The sequence below is a fragment of the Amphibalanus amphitrite genome, unplaced genomic scaffold, assembly GCF_019059575.1.
Source record: "Amphibalanus amphitrite isolate SeventyFive unplaced genomic scaffold, NRLGWU_Aamphi_draft 000164F_arrow, whole genome shotgun sequence".
NCBI lineage: Eukaryota > Metazoa > Arthropoda > Thecostraca > Balanomorpha > Balanidae > Amphibalanus > Amphibalanus amphitrite.
In genome coordinates, this window is record NW_024881659.1 from 310,621 (window position 1) to 335,129 (window position 24,509).

Here is a 24,509-nt window from a genome sequence, read left to right on the forward strand (position 1 = left end):
TGACGACTCGCTACCTACCTCTCACCGCCTACCTGACGGCACACCGCCTACATGTCGACACACCGCCTACCTCTACTTGCCTAACTTACACCACTGATCTCAGCTCGCCTACCTGATGACGTACTGCCTAGTGCCTAGTGCCTACCTCACAACACACTGCCTAATGTCTACCTGAGTCCTGACGACACACCGCCTACCTGACGACACCTCCCACGGCAGAGCGCCGTCTAAATGAGACATCGGACACAGATAGTGGCGGGCCCTTACTGCCGCCGGAATGTAATAACGAGACAGGCCAGACAAATTAAAGAGTGCAAAACATCTGGGCTAATTACCGCGAGTGGCGCCAGATAACAGAATTTGGCGCGAAACTAATTGGAATAGCGGGTGATTAATACCGCGCTCAGTGACGCATTTAGAACGGCGACTTGTCTCGGGCTGCGGCGGACGAGCTGGCGCCGCCTGACGAGCGGGCCGGTGGGGACAGAGACCGTCACAAGGAGACGGAGCTGGCGCCATAGGCGGCGGAACGGGGAGGGCACCGGGGCACCGTGCCCCCTTTGATTTTGGCATTTTAACCCGCGCCCCACTGGGGGGGGGGGGCTATTCATAGCCCCCCTCCCGTTTTTCTGCAATAACTTCCCAACCGCTTGACTTATCGACGCCAAACTTTCAGTACCTTCGGCTGCATTAATTTGACACCTTGTGTCAACATTTGAACTTCGTAGCTACCATAGGTCGGCCGGAAATGACGTCAGAGTGACGTCATGTTCGGCCGATTTCGACGCAAAACATTGAATCACGGCAATCGCTTCGAAGGGCTCAGTTTTTAAGCTAGATCCAATTTCTTTGCATGAGAGGGCTCAGAATAGACTGCGCTATCAAACTGCTATCTCGGATTTTCGAAATTTTGAAAATTTTGAAAAATTTTATATAGAATTCAAAATTTACATTTTTACATTTTTTTCAAAAAGTTTTTAACTTTTCGAAAAAACCAGAATATATGTGATAGAAGCGTTATTATGACTATCTCTAGCAAGTTTTAGCTAAATATCTTCAAAAATAGCCAAGTTATACGCATTATTGCACAAAATTTACAATTATCAATTTTTCAAATAAATTTTTCAGCACGTATTTGACATCGTACGACAATATAAACAGCACCATCGTGTTCCTGAGCTCAAACTACATACATCCAATAGACACTTTTTCTGTTGAAAAATTATAACTTCAAAATTTGACCTTTTTTGACCTGAAAGTGACCTGACCTAAGCTAAATTCGACACAAAATGACCTCGAATGACACAGACGACATCAAATTCGAAATCTTTGGCCTAAATTGACCATAAAACATGTGCCACGTGACCGACGCATGATATAATATTTTCGTGACCTGTGATGACCTGACCTTGACCTGAAAATCAAAGTACAAGTTTGGTACCCTCAGGGTATCTAGAGCATCTGTTCACGAGTGTGTGAGCCAAAAATGAGCCTGATCTGACTTGTAAGACGGCGGGCAGAGCCCAAAACGTGAATAAGCCAAAATGCTAATAATTTTTACTTTGACCTAACCTGTGACGTCATCGGTGACCTTGAGGTCAATGAAATTAGGTTTCGTTCGACAGTTGTTCCGGGGCTATCAGACGCCGTTTGAATTTTGATGATTGGTCCAGTAGTTTCGGAGTTAGGAGGGGGGCTATGAATAGACCCCCCCCCCCAGTAGGGCGCGTTATACGCAGACCCCTGTGGGGCGCGGGTTAACATTAGCCCAATGGGCGTTGAATGGAAAGAATGGGACCAAAAGTCGGCAGTGCCCCCCCCCCCTTAATTGAAGGTGTTCCGCCGCTACTGGGCCTGGCGCCGGGACCAGTGCGGACCGTTGGAGACGGAGCCGGTCACAGTTTGGACGGAGCCGGTCACAGGACGGACGGAGCTGGTCACAGCGGGCGGACGGAGACGGTCACAAGACGGATGGAGCTGGTCATAGTGCAGACACAGCTGGCCACAGGGCAGACGGGGCGCCATGGGGCTGCATATGGAGCTGGCAGGAGGGTAAACGGAGCTAGTCAGAGGGTAGACAGAGCTGCAGTCAGCAGGCTGGACGGGGCGCCACGGAGGCTGCGGGGTCGTGTCGGTCAGTGCCCGTCGGTCCGGCCGGCGCCACGCGACGTCCGGTCGGAGAGGGATGATTTATTACAGGGGCCAGTGTGAGGCATGAGAGATATTTACCACGGGGTCGTACAGAGACGATGGGATATTCACATCTAGTGTCTGCAAGTTGCAACGTTCGGCCACATAACCTTTCAAACATCCCTGTTTAAGAGACTTGAGTTCGATGTTGCTTGAGACCGAGTTTTGTTGTAGGCGCTGTGTTGGTCCGAGTATCTACGGAGACATTCCCACTGTTCCCGACTGCCGATGGTGGCGAAGCGAGACTGAGAGCAAGACTAGGGGCGAGGCCGAGGGCGGGGCAGGGGCGGGGGTGGCTGGAATGCCTGGTTCCCACCGGAAGGACGAGTCCTGTTAAACAGGCACTCACTAACGAGCGAGCCCGCGCCGCGCCACGTCCGCAGTCCATGAGTACGGCCAGCAGACGGAGAGCGGCAGGACTAGGAGGGCAGCAGACAGAGAGCGGCAGGACTAGGAGGGCAGCAGACGGAGAGCGGCAGGACTAGGAGGGCAGCAGACGGAGAGCGGCAGGACTAGGAGGGCAGCAGACGGAGAGCGGCAGGACTAGGAGGGCAGCAGACGGAGAGCGGCAGGACTAGGAGGGCAGCAGACGGAGAGCGGCAGGACTAGGAGGGCAGCAGACCGAGAGCGGCAGGACGAGCCTAGGAGGGCAGCAGGTGGAGTACGGAAGGCCCCTTCATTTCTCTAATACACGCACTGATGGATCAAGCTTCTTCTCACATCGCTGGTCTGATAGTTGATACGACCTCATATCGGATGCCCCCGAGATACTTGCGGAGCAGACCTCTCATTTCTGATACGGCCGGTCCAGATATCTTCCCGTCTCATCTCTGTATTCTGAGATTTGGGTGGACCAGATACCTCTGTTTGCTATGCCGTATCACTCCGACGCGCCACCGTCGGCCGTTCCCGCCATCCGCCGGCCGTGCCGGTGCGCGCGCGGCGCGTCGTTGGCGCCAGACGTCTGTGGCGCGCCGCGCGCTAATTGGCGCGCGCCGCTCGCAGGCCGCGCCGAAAGGCGATCGCCCGGAAAACGCGACAATGGCTCTGCGGCTCGTTACGCTGACGGATGAGACATTAGCTCGGCGCGCATTGTTTCTGTCGGGTCCGACGGGGCGCTGTCGGTGCCGACGCGGCCACGGCGGCTTAGCGCCGCCGCCGCCCGGTGATGGAGCGCAGGTGATGGCCGGCGCCAACAAAGGGTAATGGGCCGGCGGCCACCGCACCGCACCGGGCGTCCGTCCACCGACGGGGCGCGAGCGGGTGGCACCGGGTGGACCGGGCGGCTCCGTCCGCTCCCCGGCCGACTCCGAGCCGCCGCATTTAGCGTTCCGGGTCGGATGGAGCGCGATCCGTCTTTTAGCGGCCCATCAGCTGCCATTCTGTCACAACAGCGCGTCGGTGGCGGCGGCGGCGGCGGTGGGTGGCCCGGGGCGCGCACGGTGAGTCGTCTCGGTGAACACACCCGTTGTACGTCGTTCCCAAACGGCCGACCCTACCACAACTTCAGGTCGAGCATTGACACACAAACCTGGTGCTGCATAACGCTGCTTTATCAGATGAGCCCATCGACAATTTAATTTGATAAAGTGAGGAGCATCTCATCATCAGTGCAAAATTATTTTACCTTTCCTGAAAACGAATTTCAATGTCCCCAGCCGGCAGTCCAGCATCCTTATCAAAAAGCTTACAATTTAGTACGATCTTGTGAAATATGTCGAAAACATAATAAATCAGACCTAGCGCGTTTTACATTTCGTCTGCTAAATGGCGAGTGACTCGAGTATCAGACTCGCGGTGTGCTCAAGCCATGCGTGATAAGCGTGTCGTGATTTGTGAGCCAGAGCCTTCTGCAGCCTGCAGTTGCACCGCTGTTATATTAACACAACCCAAAGCAATTCAGCAAATCGCGACCACATACGACTTGTGCGCTGGAGTCTGGAGGTTCCTAAACAGGGAGCTTCCAGATAGGCATGTACTTACGAGGGGGAGGTTAATAAGGGATGACGGATGGCACCTATATTAAACAGCGAGCTACTCTATCTATCTCTCTCTCCTCTCTCTCTCTCTCTCTCTCTCTCTCTCTCTCTCTCTCTCTCTCTCTCTCCTCATCTTCTCCCTCCCTTCCCTGCAGGAATAGCAGGCCTATGCGCCACGTAGGGATTTATAGTCTGTTTTGACGGTAAATTTCAGTGGGTGACAAATATGATCAGTCCCGACAGTGTCGTGGAACTGAGCAGCATTTATCGCCGCGTGGGGAGCTGGCAGTTCAAAGAACCGGGCTCCGAATGATATATGATCGCTTCCTATACTTACACCGTAAATAACCAGCGATATAAAATAGGTGTTGCTGGCATATGTTGTCCATAATAAGAGACAAATTAAAACTCTTAACTGGTGTAGTCATAATGCACGGGGACATGTATGTAGCTGAGGAGATCATGAGACGTTTTTCATGGATCTTTACGATTAAAATCTATAGGTAGGTAAAGATCAAGACTACATGCTTCATCGTGTCTCACGCCAGCATCGTGCTCGACCGACGAATTTCCACCCATATGTGGTTTGAAATTGTGAATTCGTCGCCTTCAATGTTGTTGCTTTTGCTTTTGTATCACTCACTACTCGTTGTGACAGATTGAAAATATTGTTTGATATTATGGACCGCCGCCCGCCCATTTGAGCCGCCCTCCGCAGAGGCCGCGGGTACGGTTCGTTCGCCGTCGGTCGCCCCCTCCCCCCCCCCCCCTCCGTCGGTGACACCGTCGGCTGTCGTGGAGACAGACGATGCTACTCATTGTCATAACGAGCCGCCACGGGACCGTGTGCGGAGCGACTGCGGCGCGCGAGCCGCGACAGATGATCGCGCCCAGATCACCGCACTATTTATACAGCCGGTGATTTAGCGGCAGGCCGATGCAGTGCCGGGTGCCGCGCGCTGCCGCCGGGATCGGCACCCGCAGCACCCACCGACGGGTGCAGGTCGGTTACAGCTGTTTGGTTAGCGTCTGATTGATTTGATGGCAGCGACCGTCATTTGGCACGGCCCGGCGCCAATTAGACCGCGCCAACGCAGCCCCGAGACCCCGGCGGGGGCTGCACGTGATGACATTCATGGGTTGTTCGGTTTGTTATCGCTGGTTTATGATGATACATCTCCGCTGGTGTATCAGTGTTTCACTGCGAGGCGATGTGTCTAGACAGCAGTCAGCACTCGACAGAAAGGCACCGGATATATCGCCAACTGACACTAAATCTGCGGGTTTTATTAGTTCTCCGCCTGGTCAGAAGGGTGAAGTTCGGGCAGCTGCACTACCGTCTACCAGGCATTCGCTCCATGCTAAACTGATACCAGTAGCGGCGGAACACCTTCAATTAAGGGGGGGGGGGCACTGTCGACTTTTGGTCCCATTCTTTCCATGCAACGCCCATAGCGCTAATGCTAAAATGCCAAAATCAAAGGGGGCACGGTGCCCCGGTGCCCTCCCCGTTCCGCCGCCTATGACTGATACCAAACTGTGTCTGGCGGTCTTCAGCTACCGAACGTGAAGCACTGTCAAGTTCTTGAACGTTGCGACTGAACGTTGATAGCACGACTCGAATAGGTTCGCTCACGTCTAGTCGAAATATGGGAGACTGAGGTTGATTTTAGCCGTTTTCACGACGGCCATCTGGTACACATTTGGTGCATATTTGGTGCAGATTAGGTGGAGATTTGGTCAATTTAGGTTCAGTGTGTCTCTTGTAGCTATTAGCTAGGGTTGCACTAATTGCTTATATGCCTGCTTTGTCATATTATCAGAGAGTATCATCGATTAAAACACTGAAATAAATTCATAAAATAAAGATATTTGCTGTAAAAGAGATTAGGTGCAGATTTGGCCAAGTTAGGTGCACTCGCCGGAAAGCCTGTCGTGAAAAGGGCTTTTAACAGTTTTTGTATTTCATCATCTCGTACAAATACGTTTGTAGCCATTAAGCTCTTTCGTCTGAATTGTTGTGAGCACTGTTTCGAGAGGCATAGACATAGGCTTAAAAATATAATCAAAAAAAGTAACCATACTCTCATAATTAAAATCAAAAATCTCAAAAAAGGCCAGATAATCTCGAGGAGCTTTCGGCTTACGCCTTCTTCAACTCGCCTTCTTCAGAGCGAGTTGAAGAAGGCGTAAGCCGAAAGCTCCTTGAGATTATCTGGCCTTTTTGAGATTTTTGATTTTTATAATGAGAGTATGGTTACTTTTTTATTATATTTTTAATTGAGCTCTTTCCGTTATTTTCAAAAACTAGGTTGTTTTCGCTTTTAAGTATATACAGTTAAAACATTTCCGAAATGGCATCTTTTTTTGGGTCGATATTGTGGTCCGACAAAGTCAGTTCAGCTGTTACATTTTACCCCGGATACGAGGTGAAAAGTAACGCCACCCGGGGACAACATGCTAACTTGCAGGTTACAGAAAGTATTTTTTTCAAAAACTTTGATTTATCTACCGTGTAACACATGTTCATCTCCTCAGACATGGTAGGTACGGTTCTTTTAAGGAAAAACAGACTTTAAACCTCGCACTTACTTACGAGTATACGGAGGTTCGAAGGGTCCTCTTCTCCCTCGTTTCTTTTTTAGAATAAATCGCGTAAAAAACTGCCAATTGCGACAAAACTTCAGTTGTCACTTGTCTAACGTGTGGGGGGAGGCGATTGGACCCCCCCCCCCCCTGCCGTTCGGCCCCTGAGTGAGCATAGAGCCTCGCGGAAAAAACGAGCGTATTGCCCGTGACAAAAGGAAGCCGATGATCCCCAATTTTAAGGTCCTAGGTCATTGGTTGATCTTCCAGGTCAGGTCAATGACCCAAAAGTTTGGAAACCTAATTTAAATACGTAATCAAGTTCGAGCTGTGTGGTGTCTTTCAATCGCGAGACGTGTGACACGACGAGACTGAGAGTCTTTGTCATAAATATCATAAAATAAAAGAAACACTGACCATGCGAACCGACAACCGCTCGGTATTGAACTGCAGTAGGTGTTAATTTAAGGTGTTGATTTGAATAGAAGGGTGTTAATGATTTACACCCAGTCTAAATTCATGCCGTTGAACTCGGCGCACGATAAGATTGGGCGATGCGTTCGTGCGTGCTGTGCAGCAAGCTTTGATTGACGGAGATCCAGGCCCGGTCAAAAAACATTTTGGCAACATTGTTGTTATGTGTTGACCGGTTCCATCGGAACTCGCGGCTGCGGCCTGCGGGCGTCTGTTTCACAATGGGCTTGGCAGAAAGCCGTTGATCGCCAGATGCACATTTTTGTCTGGTGCCGAGTGGGTCTGGTGCATCTCCCGACATTCCACCAACGGTACCCGACTGGCATCTGCAGGTCCGATTCTCAGCCCGACCTGCTCCCCTGCTGCCTGTTCTGGCAGTGACCAGACGAGGGCAGCTGCTCCTATACCTCTCGGTTATAACCTCCTGCTCCCTTCTCCTGGCACCTACCTCTCGGCTTCCATAAATTACCTCCCACCTCCTGCCTCCAAACTTTTCTACCCCGGTGCCCAATCCAAAATCCAGCGTCTCCCCTCCCATGTCCTGGCTCCTAGCTCCCGGTTCCCACCTCACGGCTCCCGCGGTTCACGCCCTCCACTACTTCCAGACGCGGTGGCGGTCTTTAGCCGAGCACATTTTCAGTCAGGCGCTCAATGGAGCTCCCGGCCGGTGGCACGTCCGCCTCCGGCCGGACCGCTAGTCTGGCCTGGCGCCGCCAGCGGCATCTGGAGCCGCGCTCTGTCGCCGTCGACGGCACCGGCCGCGTCGCTTCCGACAGCGGCGCAAACACAGCGGGCCGGCCAGCTAATGAGCCATTACACGGGGCGCCGGCGCACCCCGGCTCAGTGGCCGGCTATTCATCACGGCAGCTATGTCGGCGCCGGCGGCCGCGGCGCCACCAATCGCCGCGCGCCGGCCGACGGGGGCGGGGCCTGCCCGTCGGCGGCGACGGCCGGCCGCGCCGCCTCAGGTGCGCGCCCCGCGGCGACTCGGCGGGTCGGCGGCCATGGAGCGCGGCGCGCCGCACACGACGTGCTTCTCGATTGATAGTCTGCTGGGCAGGCCGCCGCGGGCGGCAGAGACGGGCGCGGACCGTCCGGCCGCCTGCGCCGCTGACGCCAGCGACGATCACCAGCCCCAGCAGCACCAGCAGAACCAGCACCAGCAGAACCAGCGGCAGCAGGCGGCGGCAGAGGCGGAGGCGGACGGCGGCGGCACCGACTGCGTGTCCACCTCGGTCCAGGACTGCGACCAACGCGAGAGCCGACACGCAGGTACAGAGTGCGCAGGGCGCAAGTCAGCCGCGCTGGTCGGCTCACTAAATAACAATGCGGCGCGGGTGCATTCTGCTAATTTTTCACTCGTCGGCAACCCAAACCGGGATTATTGTGGAAGACAGGCTCTGCGGCCGTCTTAAAAAAGCTTCCGTGGTGGAGAAAGCAGTAATACCTACATATATGCGGATGGTGCAGAATGGTGCAGAATGGACGGTCACACACAGGAGCGCACACTTGTGCCCGTCCATCTTTCCTAATTCCTAGGAAAGCATTCATACGTATTACGTACCTACATAGGTATGTGTAGGTATTGTATTGCAGGCCATATCATATGAGTTGTAACAGAACGTTCAGCATTCATAAAATTTGCATTGCCCGCGCACATAAAATGAAAACATGCAAAATTATATTTTATTTTCTACTTCTATTTGCACATTAATGCATGATAACACGAAATCCGAGCATTTCTAGATAACAATTTTCTTTTAGCAGGATGCCACCGAAGTATTCAATACCTATATCACCTTTCTTGGTACTTGAGGTGAATATTCTTTTCGTGATAATTGATGCAGGCAAATGTTTCCAATCCGCATGTGGCCGCTTTCGCGACAACATGGTGAAGATCAGAATACAAACCAAACCTGTCTACCTATTCCATTGGGCTTAGATCCCAGCGCACCGTTGATGATCCATTATTTGTTAAAAATCTTGAGTTTGCATGCACATGCAGTGTGCACGCGAAAGGGGTATAGGGCCTACAAATAGTCCACCAGTCTAGTATTAGCTATTTTGCTCAAAAACAGTTCCTAAATAGTTCGACTGAATGGGCTTTCTCATATACCTAACTGCATGCATAAAGCATTTAGCCCCTTAAGAATGAATATTTAGGTTTATGTTCGCCACCACCTTTTCCATAGCAGATAGCGGCATCGCGTTCCTTTCAGCGACAAGTACTTGTTAAAACGTCGTAATGACGGACAATTTAGCTAACAATCTCTCTGCCATGCGATTTTCAAACCGGTCTGGATAAAAAGTGCATATCTTAGAAAGAGATAGCAACGATTTAACCCTCGCCGGCACAAGTGATAACCTCCCCCCCCCCCCATAAGTTTTTTTTTAAATAACTCGCGTAAAACGCGGCCGATCGCGACGGCCCTTGAGTTAATCAACTTTACACCTACCCTGTAAATTTCATAACCCTGACCCAAGTGACTTTTGACCTGTGACCTATTTCTCGAGACCATGTTTGGCCGTAATCGCGATTCGGCGTATGTCAGCCCGCATTAGCCGCGCGTTTGCAGCCTTTTCGTGGTTTCAAGCGTTGAAACATGTGGCATGATGATGCCATGCATTAGCCCTCGCCGGCACAGGAGGGGGGGGGGGGGGGAGGTGATGCAACCACCTAAGGTTTTCCGCGAATAACTCGTGTAAAAAGCGGACGATCGCAACGAAACTTTCAGTACCCTCGCATTGATCAATTTTACACCTACCCTGAAAATTTCATGACCCTGACCCGAATGACCTTTGACTTGTGACCTACTTTCCGAGACCATGTTTGGCCGGAATCGCGATTCGGCGTATGTCGGCTCGCATTAGCCGCGCGTTTGCAAGCTTTTCGTGGTTTCAAACGTTCGAACATGTGATTTGATGTTGCTCCCATGCATTAGGGTGGATGTCAAGGTCACCTGAAGGTCAGGTCAGGTCATTGACCTTTTATGACCTCGGTCCACTTTTTCGAGTTTTACATGTTGCTGGGCTAGTTTTTGGAGCTGAATTCGAATTTAGCAACCATTAGAACATTAACCCGGCCGGGCCCGGGGGGTAATCCCAACCATCGCAGCCCGGGGGGGGGGGCGTTTTTCGCCCCCCCCTGTCTAACTCCGTAAATAAGGGAGCTACGGAAACAAAAGCGATATCAAACGAAAGGTCCTTACGAGACGATTCTAATGCACCTAAAATTTTTGACCTCAGGTCAATTTTCAAGGTCAGAGGTCAAGGTCAAAGGCCAAAACCGGCACATGTGTAGTGATCTCAAAGTAAGCCTTCTAGAGGACGGCAGGCTGCATCAAACCGGCAAAATTGGGTGTCAAACGAAAGAAGAGAATCTGGGGATTCTGAAAATGTGCTCCAAATCAAAGGTCAAGGTCAAGGTCACGCTCAAAATTGACCTCAAACTTGGCACTTTTTCGCACATCTTGCGTGCTAACTTCCAAGATGTTTTGAAATGCTTTGAGGCTTATCAGTTCCCTATATGTGGTTCATCTTACGATACAAGGCTGCTCAAAGGTCAAGGTCACAGAAGAGTATCCCTGCTAGAGGCTATTTCACTGATTCAAGCTAGTAATAATAAATAAGACAATTTTGCCATCCGGAAGCTCTAAATGAAGGCTTAGAGGAAAATAGATGCCAGATTCGTGATCAGCGGGTACAAATCCATCTTAAACCACCTTTCATGTGTCAAGGTCAACCAGAGGTCATTCGAGGTCACATGAGGTCAACATGAAACTTGACCTTTTCCGAACAAAATATATATCATTCGACGCGGCTTGACAAGGCGAATGCGATGGTACCACTGCCGTAGCTCTAGGACCATTTTTGTCGAAGTTATTTGCAAAAAACTAAAACCACATTTCGGGGTCGTTGACCTGACCTCTGACCTCAGGTCACCACAACTATTTTTCTATTTTTCTCTAGGTCAAACGCTACACAGCCGTGCTCGTAATTTGTCTTTATCTCTAAAACTCTATTTTTAGCAGCTATTTGAAGTTTGCGTCTGTGACGCCGATTTTTGCCGTGCAGGGGTCTAGAAAAATGGACCTTGTGACGTCATGAAGGGGGCTAGGTCCAAATTTTTTACTTCAGAAGATGTCAAATTGATGGGAGAAAAGGTACTGAAAGTTTCGCCTTCCTATCCCTAAGCGTTCGGGAGTTATCGCAAATATTCGCCAGGGGGGGGGGCGAAAAACGCCCCCCGGGCCCGCGAGGGTTAACGAAGTAGTTTTGGTGCCTTCGTAACATGTTACGAAGCTGTCAGAGGCGGTTGATACGTACTACGAATACCCGTCACGACCCCTACTGGTTGACCTGACCTGACCTGACCCGACCTGGGTCTAAATGCTTAAAGACATCATCTGTGATCAAAACTAACACGATATTCGTGATCAGCACCCCGTAAAACTCCATAGTAGCCACACCCTACGACTTTCTAAGAGGTCCCGATTTTCCCGACTTTTGGGTCATTGACCTGACCTGGAAGGTCAACCGATGACCTAGGACCTTAAAATTGGGTATCATCGGCTTCCTCTCGTGACGGGCAACACGCTCGTTTTTTCCGCAAAGCTCTAGCTCGATCAGGGACACAACGCGAGGGGTGATCGCACCCCCCCCCCTCCTTGTGCCGTCGATGGACGCAAAATGGCCTGCGCCGGCGAGGGTTAAAAAAATCATGCAACCAACTCTTATTCATGGAGACGAACAATGTTATTGTTAGTGTTTTAATTACATATAATGAGAGACGTGAAAAGGCTTGGGATTGTTACCTACATAGCATTGCAGTGAATTAAATCGAAATAGATTGGCATACAGGGTGTCCCATAAGTTCCTTCTCACCTTATTTTTTTCTTTTAGAGGCTCTCTTATTTAACCCTCGCCCGCACATGCCATTTTCCCATCCCAGAACGCACATGGGGGGGGGGTTGCCACCCCCCGCGCCGTTTCGTTCCTGTTGGAGATAGAGCTTAGCGGTAAAGACCAAAAAGATTCTTTGGGAAGAGACGAATCCAATGATACCCGATTTTACCTTCTCAGGTCAGTCATTGACCTTCCAGGTCAACTCCAACTAAAAAATGTTGCTGTTTTGGGTCACCGTTGGATATCAAGTGCGCTGCTTATCATATACCGATGACGATGCCGTTTTCTGGTGCCAAGCCAGCTAGAACCTCTTTGTCACACTACCCGACCAGATTTTTGCTGATGAGGTCATTTCAGGTTAAGTTAGGTCAAGGTCAGTTATATGTGTTTGTATGTCTGTGTGTGTCTGTGTGTATACTGATGTGTGCACCGATTGTTTTTGTGTCCATATTACATGAAATCATGATCTGAGAAGCTTTTACCAAAAATGCAGTCAAAAAAACTTCACAAAAAGTAAATTCAGCTTGCCTAAAACGCAATTATCTTAGATGACCTAGGTTGACCTTGACCCTGACCTTGACCCCTGTACATCGTCGAACAACATGTTCCATGATAGGTGGGAGGTAAGACTGGCAAAAAAGGCCGAAATCAAGGTGTCAAAAGCTCACAAGGCCCATGGCAAACGCAAGATGTTGAGAATTGGCCATTTGGGTCATGACATGACCTGACAAACAAGGTTACATCTCCGAAACCAAAAATCACAGAAACTTGAAATTTTCAGTGGACATTAAGAAAGGATAGAGGAGCAGCTATACCAAAAATCAGCCTTTTAGCTCTAAAAATGTTGAGTGCAGAGCAGAAAGACTACCTGGGGGGAGGGTGGCAACCACCCCCCCCCCCCCATGTGCGGGCGAGGGTTAAAGCCACGCTTAATTTATTTTGTAACTGAGCTTTTGGGGTTGCCATGGCAACTTTGAATATGCTCCACGGTAACTAATTCGTCTAGACAAAATATTTTTTGCTATAGAGTTCACTTCCTGTGGAGACGGCTTACGCCGCAACATAGAGGTCTCCGTTACGGGTACGTCTCAGTATTTAGTCCGCACGTGGGCCATTCGCGACGGTTGAAGGCGATTGAGGCCATCCAGTTTGTAGCCAATGTCTGTCGCTAACTGGACGCACAGTCAGCAAGTGACGCCGATGATTTGTCGGGAGTCAATCGCTGCAAGTTTATGCTCTTTTTTGTCAGCTCTCAGGAGTGAGCCATGTGGCCAAAACTGTGTAGCGCCAAAGTGGCCGTCAAAAAGGTCTTAGCGTTAGAAAGTTGGTAAGCAGGCTTTTCAAGATGGATTACCAGCTGTCTAAGAGTATTATTTCGGAGTACATAACTCACGGTCACTTGGGATTAAACTTAACGGAGGACGCAAAACCGTCGAAAATGTCTTAAAATGGCCAAACACTTGTTTCGTTATGCCTGAGGCTAAAAGAATGGAGGGCCGATGACATCAATGTGGTCATCTGGACTACCTAGTCCGTGTTCGAGATAAAACACCCGTCCAAACCCCAAAACGGTCCCATATGGGCGACGGAAGAGGCCTTCGTGTCATCCCGCTTTATTCCTATGCAAAAGGCCAGGGTCACGGTAATGTGGGGTAATATGCGTCCAGACGCTGAGCAGGTTGCGATTGATACTCCAGAAACAGTGTTAGGACGCAGAATGCTTCTCCAAGAAGATCTAGGAGGAGTTTCAGCCTTCTAGCTTAACTCGAACCGCAAATATGAACACATTTTTGAAGGAGAAAATGGCATCGGGGAGGCCGTAGGCCCATCTTCAAGCAAGACAGTGCATCGGTGCAGAGGTCAAGCAAAGTGCCAGGAGTGCCAGGAGACTGTGATAGGCGTCTGTGCCTCTGTGGCAAGATCACATCTCAGGCAACTCATCGGATCCAAATTTCATAAAAATGTGTTGGAAATATTGAAATCGAGGCTCGTCCAAGCGAAGCGCTGTTCCAGCCTCGAGTAGCTCACGGCGCATGTCAAGTCAGTCTGGGCTAACTTCAAGCCTGCTATGCTGCCAAACATTCCGGTTGGCATGCCGCAGCATGTATTCATGTGTTTGCCTATGAAATGGGGAGCACATTGAGGGGTCATAAACATATCAAAACGCAATGTGCTCTGTTTTACATGCAAATATAAGGTGAGAACGAACTTATGGGACACCCTGTAGGTGTCACCGTCAACGTTTCTAAAAATTGTCACTTCTTCCTCCGCTTCTCCACAATTCGTGGCTTTGGTTCAGAGTTTGGTATTTGTTTAATATTTCAAATAAACAAACATAAACAAACTGTTCACGAACAAACGTGTTCGCGAACAAGTTAAGTCATCGGTCAAATTTTGGTAAACAAAAACAACGAACAGTTCGCGAACGTTCATGAACTGTTCTCGAACACGCTAAAGAGGGGGTAGATAAGATCCCCTCCTTAGCCATTTCGCTCCTAATTGAGATAGAACCTTGCGGAAAAAGCCAGCGTGTGCGTCTTTACGAACCACAGCGATTGGTATCCGATTTCAAGGTCTTACACCAACCGGTGACCCCTGAGGTAAGGTCAAGTGTCATAAAGTAGGAGGTTGGTTTTTGGTAAATAACTTCGCCACAAATGGTGGCAGAGCCGCGATTGTGGCACCATCGTGCTCGTCGTGACCAGGCGCGTCGAATGATATAGGTAGGTACTTTTTGTTTATATTAGGTCTTTTAGGATGTTGACATCAGGTCAAGGTCACGTCAAAGCCACTCGGGTCACAAAGCTGCATGGAGGATGTCATGCTGCATATCATTCGATGTGGCAGTTCTTTCTGAGTCGATTAATGGCTCAACCGACTCGCTAGCTCAATTTGATCGGAAGTTATTAGCGAAAAGCTCCTACTGCAAAGCAACCTTAGTGACGTCTAATATGACGTCATGCAAGGTCTTAAGTGCACAACTTAAGCCTCAGTGTTGCAAGAATAATTATGAATCACGATTCCATGTGCTTGAGATATGACTGGTGCATATCTCACATGTACAGGGTGGAAAGTAATTACGCGAACATGTATTTTCTTACAATTTCGCCCGTCAGTGGAGATTTTGTATGAGCGCGGGCTGTTATGGAACATGACTGGTCGTGTTTGTTGTCGCCTCATCTAACAAAAGTGACCTTACTTTGAAAAATGACTTGGAAGGTCTACAACACCTCTCGGCTTCGAGTGGTGCTGACGCCATACGCTGCTCAAGACCAAAATGGGCAAAGAGCTCAATTTGAAGTTGCCAGGGAAAGCGTTTGTGATTATTTTGGCTGGATTGGTGCGGAAGGGACTCGGAACGGTCTCGGCACCAGCATTACTCAATTACACCTTTGGTTGAAGCATAATAAAACTTAAGAGGACTTAAAAAGCAAAGCCGTTGGCGGTAGTAAAACCTCGGCGAATTCAGGCGCCGAATGGGTGGTCACCATTTCCGCGACCAAACGACAACAGTCGACCCGAAAACAGGCGAAATGGTTTACTTTGACCGGGTACCCGATCTAAGATATCACGATTCATGCATAAATCCGTGAAAATTCGAAAATCAAGCCGTACAAACAATCGAGATGGCCAAAATTCATGAATTAACAGCAGGATTGTCAATTTAAGTTTCTAAAGACCGCCAAACCTGAACAGAGGAGGACAGGCAGCTGGCTTTGTGGTTGGGTGAGACATCTTCGAAGCTATTTCATCCGTCAAACCTGCAGAACAACGCGTTGGGGGCTGCTGATGCGCCCGACGTCCCGCCCGTCCCAGCCTTCAAACATCCGGCAAAGGAACATACATCAGCGTGTTATGGGCGCCCGGATGGTGTCAGAATTGCATGTAGTGACCAACAAGGCCACCAAAAATAAAGTATACAACTAGTGGAACATCCTTCCAGACGAGTCTCTTTATCTAATCCATCAATGCACCAAAAGGGGCAAAATGATTGAGCGCACTTTTGTGCCCGACGCAAAGAAACTCTTCATCATGATTGATAAAGTCCTTCCTCTCACGGCCAAAAAGACGCAAGACTGGTGCTTTGAGAACCCGCTCTTCTTCTGGGCATATAATGGTCAATCTGGGAATAGTCCAGACCTCAATTTGATCAAAAATATCCAGGCGACTCTTCAGGAGAGCGTCTAAGAGCTGCTAGTAGCCACCAACATCGATTGCCTCACCAGACAGCTCCAGGAGGCGTGGACTAAGCTTTGGCCAACAGTGCTTGACATGCTCACGTCAATTATGCCTGAACGCCTTTGTCAGTGTATCGCACATAAATAGGAATATATGAAAAGATGAAATTTTCATGTTACCGCCGCTTTTTCCATTGCTATAAGACGAAAAAGTATGTTCGCGTAATTACTTTCCACCCTGTAAAATATGCCTGCAGTCATGTCTGCACCGTATTGGTAACAATCGCTCGAAAGATATCAGAAATGATGACCTGTTCATGAACGTCCATGAACGTTCACGAACTGTTCGTGAACCGAGAATCGTTGGTGAACATGTGACCTTGAATGCCAAAATTCGTAAACTATCAAATAAACAAACAAACAAACATTGTTCACGAGCTGTTCATGAACAAATATACAAACACCAAACCCTGCTTTGGTTACACGTTACTCGTTTCCTCGCCATAATATTCAACGAAAGTTACTTTCATTTCTTACAACCTAACAAATAAGCACATCGTTAAATAATGCATATTTTATACATTGCTTTGCTTAGACAGACACAAGCCAAACCAGCCAAGAAAGTGAGCCACCAACTAAATCTACCGAGACGACGAGCATGTTTCACTGTTTGGGGGAAGGCGGTCGGGGTTCTTATGTAATTAAAGGCTCGGTGGAGATATCGAGCCGCCAACTAAGTCTCGACGTCATAGATAAAGCTCCAAGCCCATCGGGACGGGACGTGGGACTTAGGAAGAGGGACAGGCAACGGTTCATAGAGAGCCTCGTCCCTGCTAAATGACACTTATTGGAAAGGGTGACCCGACAGACGGGTTCATACAGCCACTCTTACACACTGCACCAACGTTACCAAAAGTGTCTTTTTCAGTAAGTGGCGTTTGGCGAAAGGACACTGGCCAACGGGTTACTTATTCATTATGAACCGAGCCCAGGCAGTCTGGAGCGAGGGAGCAGCTGGCTGGGACCAGGCTAGGACGGGTGAATGGCGGGATGGGACGGTGATGTGGGACGCCGGTGAAAACAGGGCGCCGGAGGGCATATTAGTCACGTGACATTTGAAAGTTCTCCCCCTTCATGGGCCTTCTACATGTAAAACATCACGTGTGAATTTCACGAACCTTGATCAAATCGCCCCAGGCGCCCTGTTTTCACCGTCGTCCGTGAAATGGGAGGGCTGGAAAGGGTAACGGACCACGGGACCGGCCAGCAGGGACGAGTGACCTACCGACTGAAATCAGGCGCCAGCTGGCTGGGATTAAGGACCTCTTCTCCGTTCTCGCTTTCTGAACATTACAACGTCCTTCGGGTACGAAGGAACGGAGTGACTGTGTTTACCTATACGAAAATCGTTTTATGTCATGGTATAGGCTCACGCCGCTACATCAACGCACATACAAATTCCGAAGACTGCATGCAGGATATAGGTAAAGGCACGGGCTCATATATACGAAACGTTTATATATTATGCTCGGACGCTCATAGTTTGCTTTCGTGTTTGGCAGTCATTCCCTATTTCACTTTAACGTACCAAACACGGTACGTCTACTTACCTATAACCTAACCATTATAAGGTCTTTCATAATGAAATCCTGGAAACATAGGTATAGGTGGGGCATTCCACGAAAGATCGTACCACTTTTTTCCAATTTGACACCCTCATCTCTCGGAATTTGACGAGAATTGGTCTCAGGGGTAATCAGGGGCTCTGAATCCACCTGTAACAATTTCAGGCTTATCAGATAATTATTTTTTGAGTTATGGTGTATAACATTTTTTGGATCTTGCTTTGCAGCGCTAAGTTTGGCGGGCTGTAACTCTAAGACGGATTATTCAAATGCCAAATGTTATATAACATTGAACTTGCAATGGAACAGAGATTAATATGTATTTTTGAAATTTCGAAAAATACGCTATTTTTGATATATGACATATCGAGTTTTCTTTCATTTGTATTTTTTGGACTTTGGGACCATTTTTTTTTTGAATTTTTATTTCTTTAAAAAAATATTTGGCTCATTGTTAAGAAGTATGCAAAAAATTAGGAAGGTGTTCTTTCTATAAATGTATTTATTTTACGTCACGATAACGGTTTCGAATAGTGATTTCGGGAGAGGAGCTTTCAAATGGCGTGGTAAAGCTGCCTAGTGACATCACGGGTTGCTGAAATTTCCATTCAAGTCTGAGTCATCTGAAAAAAGTGAAAAGAGGGTTCATTCAACCCTCTTTCCTATAAGCGCGAGGGTGAAAAAGGCTGTTTGGTTCTGACATTGTTTTGGACGCCAATGACCATAGCTGTCCGAGATGAAAGTTACAGGACGCATACATGGTGTCCTCCAGAGGTCTCACAACTTGTATATCTGGGAATTTTTCAAGGTTACATGAGGTCAGGTCGGTCACGTGACATCACTGTTATAAATCAATGGGGAAATATAAAAACTGTTATTTTGGCACCGAGAATGAGCTAAAACTACCCCACGTACATGGTATCGTGATTTCATGCACTCCTTGCAAAGTCCAATGCTTTACTTTTGCATTGTTAACCTTGCGTGACGTCATTTATGACGTCACTAGGGTCGTACGAGTTTTTCGTCAATAACTCCCGATCAAATGAAGCTAGAGAGTCGGGAAAGCCACCAATGAACTCGGGAAGACCTTCCGAATCGAATGATATGCCATATGATACCCTTTGCCCAGCTTCGTGACCTGAGGGCAGTGGCGTATACAGGGGAGGGCCATGGGGGCCATGGCCCCCCCTTTCCACCCAGCCGCCCAAATGGCGCCCCAATTAGCGCCGACTAGGCTGATGCCGTTTTACAGAGAGAACATGAATTAAAAAGTGATGTGCAGGCAGGGATCGAACTCAATATCTCTTTGGGGGTGCCTGGACACCTAAATGTTCTCCAGGGCACCCCCAAATACGACCTGAGCCCCCAAATGTTGAAGGGCGCCCCTCCGGATACCAGAATATTCCGAACCCCCGGGGTCGATGGCGCCCATGAAGAGCCGCTGGCACCCACCTGAACGGAACAGTCGCCCCATTAATGCTTGATGGCGCCCCTCTAGAGCACCCAGCGCCCCTCTTAAGTTCACAGCTGCCCCAATCGACCCATCCAAGATCGATGGCGCGCCCTGAAACCACTGGCGCCCCTCTAAAGCACCCGCATTCTTCTCAAGATCACAGTCGCCCTATCCGAGATCAATAGCGCCCCCAAGAGCCACTAGCGCCCCCCCCCCCTTGAGACTGAAGTCGTCCCGCTTGAGACTTAAGTCGCCCCATTCAAGCCCAATTCAAGCCCATCCAGAGCGTCCGGCACGCTTCTGAAGATCGCGCCCATCTAAACGAAGGTTACAGCTGCCTCATCTTAACCCTCGCCCGTAAACGGCGATCTGCCACCTTCGCCCATGCAGGGGGGGGGGGGTGGTGCGACCCCCCTTGGCGTTTGAAAACGGAGCGTCGTAGAGCTTAGCGGAAAAGACCAACGGATTGCTCTCGCCGAGATCTCGCGATTGGTGGTATATTTTTTGGTCCTAGGTCAACATTTGACCTACTTTTGACCGGTCAAAGGTCAAATTTTCGGAAAAATAGACTTTTTTCAACTTTCCGCGGCGATTGCGGCAAAACGGTGGGAGATATCGACTTGAAACCTTCACTATCGTGTTCCTTGATCAATTCTCTATCGTTTGGTATGTATTTCGTTTCCCTAGCTCTAAAAATGGCGCGTTGGGAGCGCCGGAAGTCGGCAAGGTCACAGTCGGCGGCAGAAATTCGAAAAATCAAAATTTAAATTTTTGAAATCTGATTGTATTTTTGGATTTGGGAGGTCCATTTGCTCCCTATAGAAGCTAATATTGCTGCATATTCCCATTGAGGTGACAAGAATTAGCAAAATAGTGGTTCGGGCGCTTTTCAAAAATAGTACCGGACGCTGTTCCTCTTGTGACGTCATAGCTCCGTGACCTGACCTGACCCGGTCAAGTTTCTTATACCATATGATAGCCAATACTTGCCCCAACATGCATGGGAAGTTTCATCACGATCCATCAACCGATGTCCGTACCACCGGCAGGAAACCTCGGGCGTTGGCACTCAGTTTGTGAAAATCCGGCCGGAGGCTGTTCCCTTTGTGACGTCATAACTCCGTGACCTGACATGACCCGGTCAATTTTTTTTATCAAAAGATGCGCAAGGTTTGCCCCATAAGGTACCGAAAATTTGGCGGAGCTGCGCGCCGCCGTTTTTGCACTATTTCCGAAAAACCTCAGGGGGGGGGGGGTTGCACCAACCCCCCCCCCTACATGGGCGAGGGTTAAGATCGTTGGCAACCCTCTGAAACCAATGGCGCCCTTCTAGACTACCTGGCACCCCTCTGAAAATCACATTCGCCCCATCCGAAACAACGCCCCTGGAGACTACAGTCGGCCCACCCAAGCTCAAGCCCCTCCAGGGCCTCCCTCCAGTGCCCTGCTGAAGGCAACAGTGGCCCCATCCATGCCCAATGGCGCTCCTCAACGCCGTTCTAAAGATCACAGTCGCCCCATCAATCCGAGGTCGCTGGCGCCCCTCAAGAGCCACTGGCGCCTACCTGAACCGCGAAACTGAATGGAGACTTCGGTCGCCCCGCCCCATTCAAGATTGATATGCCCCCCGAAACCACTGACGCATAGGCAGTTATTGGACAATGGGGCTTTCTCATCGACACCAAGGGCCCTTTTCAAGATGCAGCAGCCAGGCTTAGATCATTTGTAAGGTTAGGTCGAACTTGTCGAAGGTCAGGTTACCAGCGACAACCGAAAATCAAATTTCGCCGATGTTGACATTTTTCGACAAAGCGGCGCATGGCAGGATTCAGAAAGAGATTGAGCTACAGCGCCGCAGCAAAGCGCATATTCGATAGCTCTTTTTATGCCCTCTCTTATTTATTATCTCAGATTTGACATAAGGTAAACGTTTTAGCCTCAAAATATACTTTTCGCGGAGGACGTTTATCTGTAATACCTCTTGGCTCAGAGTGGCTAAGGTCAGGTCAATTTTGGGACCTCAAGTCAGTGGGAGAAAAGTGAAATGTGCCTCTTTTGGACACATGTCGTTTAAAACCCTCCAAACATCGGTTCATAGGTAAACATGACACACTGAATCGGAAAAATGCACCTGTTAACCTTTTGTGTGCCCTTGAGGTCATCTCAGGTCATAAACGGTCACCAGCAGTTTTTTGGCTATAACTTTTGATAGAGACGTGCTAGAGCGGTGAAAACACGTCAGCTGTGGTCAGCTCGACGATACGGATCGACTGATATGCAGCATGGCCCCATTCGGTCAGGTCATGACCTTGACGTGCGGTCAAATTTTCAAAATGACCTTTCAAGGTCAACGTATAGTTCATTCGACGCGTCTCGACGAGAGGAACACGTTCCGTGGCGCTGTAGCTCTATTGATTCCCGAGTTAGCCGTTGGCAGTTTCCAAAATTGTTGAAATGGACCAAATTTTACCTTTGATGACCTCTGGTGACCTGACCTTTGACCTGACCTAAAAATTGAAACTAAATCTTTCCGTCATTATTTTTGACGCTCTTTCGATTTCCCCCTTACTGGGTGTCGCTACGTGGCCCAGGAGCCGAGAGAGGGGGGACTTGAAAACGCCCCCCCCCCCCAGCACGACACGGAAAGCACAGGCCACCAGCACGGCGCGGGTTAACTAATAGATAATAGAGAGGTCGCAAAATTGACCTGGCCATCTCAATGTAGATATTTGGTCTGAGGATTACGCAAGGCGAATGTTCGGTGAGATCAGCAGGTTTCTATGGCGCTTTTAAAGTCGATCATGCACACTCACATCATCAAAAGTCGTCTTCTATACTACGCCGGCCGAAGACATTCTTAACCTTCGTGCCACTATATGGGACCGTCTCACGCCTCACCCATCTGGCACTCATGCAGTCATGAGTGTCTGAGATTCTAAGCACGGCCACCCCGGTCGACCAGAGGCTGCAGTCCACAGGTCACTTTGGATCAGTGAGTGAACTTGTATGTTTTTTTTTCAAAGAGTAAAGATTGTGCCTATCGATCAACGTATATTTTACCGTTTCGAATTCGCATTGGTGTGTGTTTTGAGATAGCATGTCCGTAGCCTGAGCTCGTTTCCTATATCGTGCTAAATATGCATAAAGATCAAGGCTTTTGAAAAAAACACCGGGCTGCACATTGCAATAATTGGATTTTATGAAAAATCAGCGAAACCTGGTTCTTATACTCGCATTTTGCAACACCTAGTAAATCATGCGTGAATATATGACGTTACATTTTAGACTGACCCCCTGTCACTAGCTCACAATGGCGCCCCTCTCAAGGGAAAAGTCGCCCCTCGATCACCATGGCCCCCCCTTTCGCTGATTTCTGGCTACGCCACTGCCTGAGGGGCTCTGACCTGACCTTGACCCGAGGTCAACTACTTAAGTTGACCTCACCCTAGCAAAAAGTATACCATTCGATGCACCTGAGCTAGGCGAACACAATGATGCCAAAATCGCGGCTCTGCGGCCATTTTTTGCGAAGTTATTTACTAAAAACCGAACCCGTAACTTCAGTCACGTGACCTGACCTCAGACGCTACCGGTTAACCTGAGACCTTAAAATCGGGTACCAATCGCTGCGACTTGTAACGGCACACACGCTCGTTTTTTCCGCGAGGCTCTAGCTCTATTAGAAGCGAAACGGCGTGCTGGGGTCGTATCAACCCCTCCGAAACCCATTTTGTTTGAGGGAAAATAAGGAACTTATAGAAAGAACACCTTTCTAATTTTTTGCATGTCGATTTGCAATGACATGAAGATTATTTTGAAAAAATAAAAATGTGAAAAATTTTGGTCCCAAAAGTCATTAGAGGCAAATGAAAAAAGATTAAGGTTTTTGCTCAACAATGAATTTTTTTCTTTGGAATTTTTAAATAATAATATTAATTTTTGATTCATCGCAAGCTTAGTGTTGTTTACTTTTTGTTGGTTGCTTAACCCGTTCTTGAGTTATAAGCCATCAAACTCACCGTTACATACCGAAGTTAAAAAAGGTAATGCAATATAACTCGAAAAGTTTTGATCTGAGAAGTCTGATATTTTGCCAGGCGTCTTTGGGGCCTATGATTACCCCTAGGACCGATTTTCATTAAAATCTGAGAGATGAGGGTGACGGGCCTGGTACGATCTATCGTGGAATGCCCCAGGTACATCACTGCGATAGGTAAGCCTACGCATTGGGCTCTTACTTTTCTGAGCCCTTTCAATTTTCCTCCAATTTGGGGACGGGGCCGGGGCCTCCCACCGTGCCTGTCAAATGTGATTGCACACAGAGAAAAATTTACCCCTCTACGGGTAATTTTACACTTATGGGTACCGGTATCCCGATTTCTCCGGATATTAAAACTCGGACAGAAATAATTATACACCACTTATTTTGGGTCCCTGTACACCTATGGTTCTTTTTACACACATTGTAGCAAATGTACCTGATATGGGTTTACAGTACCATGCAGATTCGGGTACCATTACCCAGAAGAGCGGGTACATCTACCTAACAAACCAGAATCGGTGGTGTAGGGCTACTCTACCAGCATGTTTTTTCTACTACTTGTTATTGAAAAACAGGTACCTGTAAAACATGCATCAACTCGTAAGGGTGTATAAGTACTTAAATGTGGTTTTCTGACTCCTTATTTTTTAAAGGTAGATCTACCTTTTGTGAGTAATTTTAACAGGGGGCGTGGCCTAGGTCGCGCATGCGCAGAAGGGTGTTCCTCTCCACCAATCATCGTTCCGCGTTTTGTGTTTGGCGCGCACGCTTTCAGTATGAGCCAGTTTGAACCGCCGTTGCCGGCGTGGTGGGTGTGTGTAGAGGCTGGGAGCCGCACGGCGAGAGCTGTTCGCGTTTCACGCGGTTTATTGTGGAAGTGAGCTACGTGACTTTCTTTCCCGGGCGAGTGTGGTGGTGGATCGTGTTGTGCAAGGGCACCAAGCCTTCAAATCAACAAGAAACAGCACCGGGCTGGGATGTCAAGAAACGTGGTCAAGGAACAGCACTGGGATCCAGAGGCCAGGCCAGATCCTGGCTGACTGCAACGCTGAGTGTCGGCCAGCGTCAGGACAACCT

General features: G+C 49.0%; 1 protein-coding gene across 1 annotated transcript in view; it reads left to right on the top strand.

Annotated features, from left to right (window-relative positions):
- The first annotated feature begins 8,216 nt into the window (after positions 1-8,216).
- The window catches only part of LOC122383448 (homeobox protein ceh-19-like), a 30,713-nt gene continuing 14,420 nt past the window's right edge, over positions 8,217-24,509 (top strand). Inside the window, exon 1 of the mRNA XM_043369882.1 lies at positions 8,217-8,501. Within this exon, the coding sequence (XP_043225817.1) occupies positions 8,234-8,501 (268 nt within the window). The 5' untranslated portion in view covers positions 8,217-8,233. The remainder of the gene's footprint in view (positions 8,502-24,509) is intronic.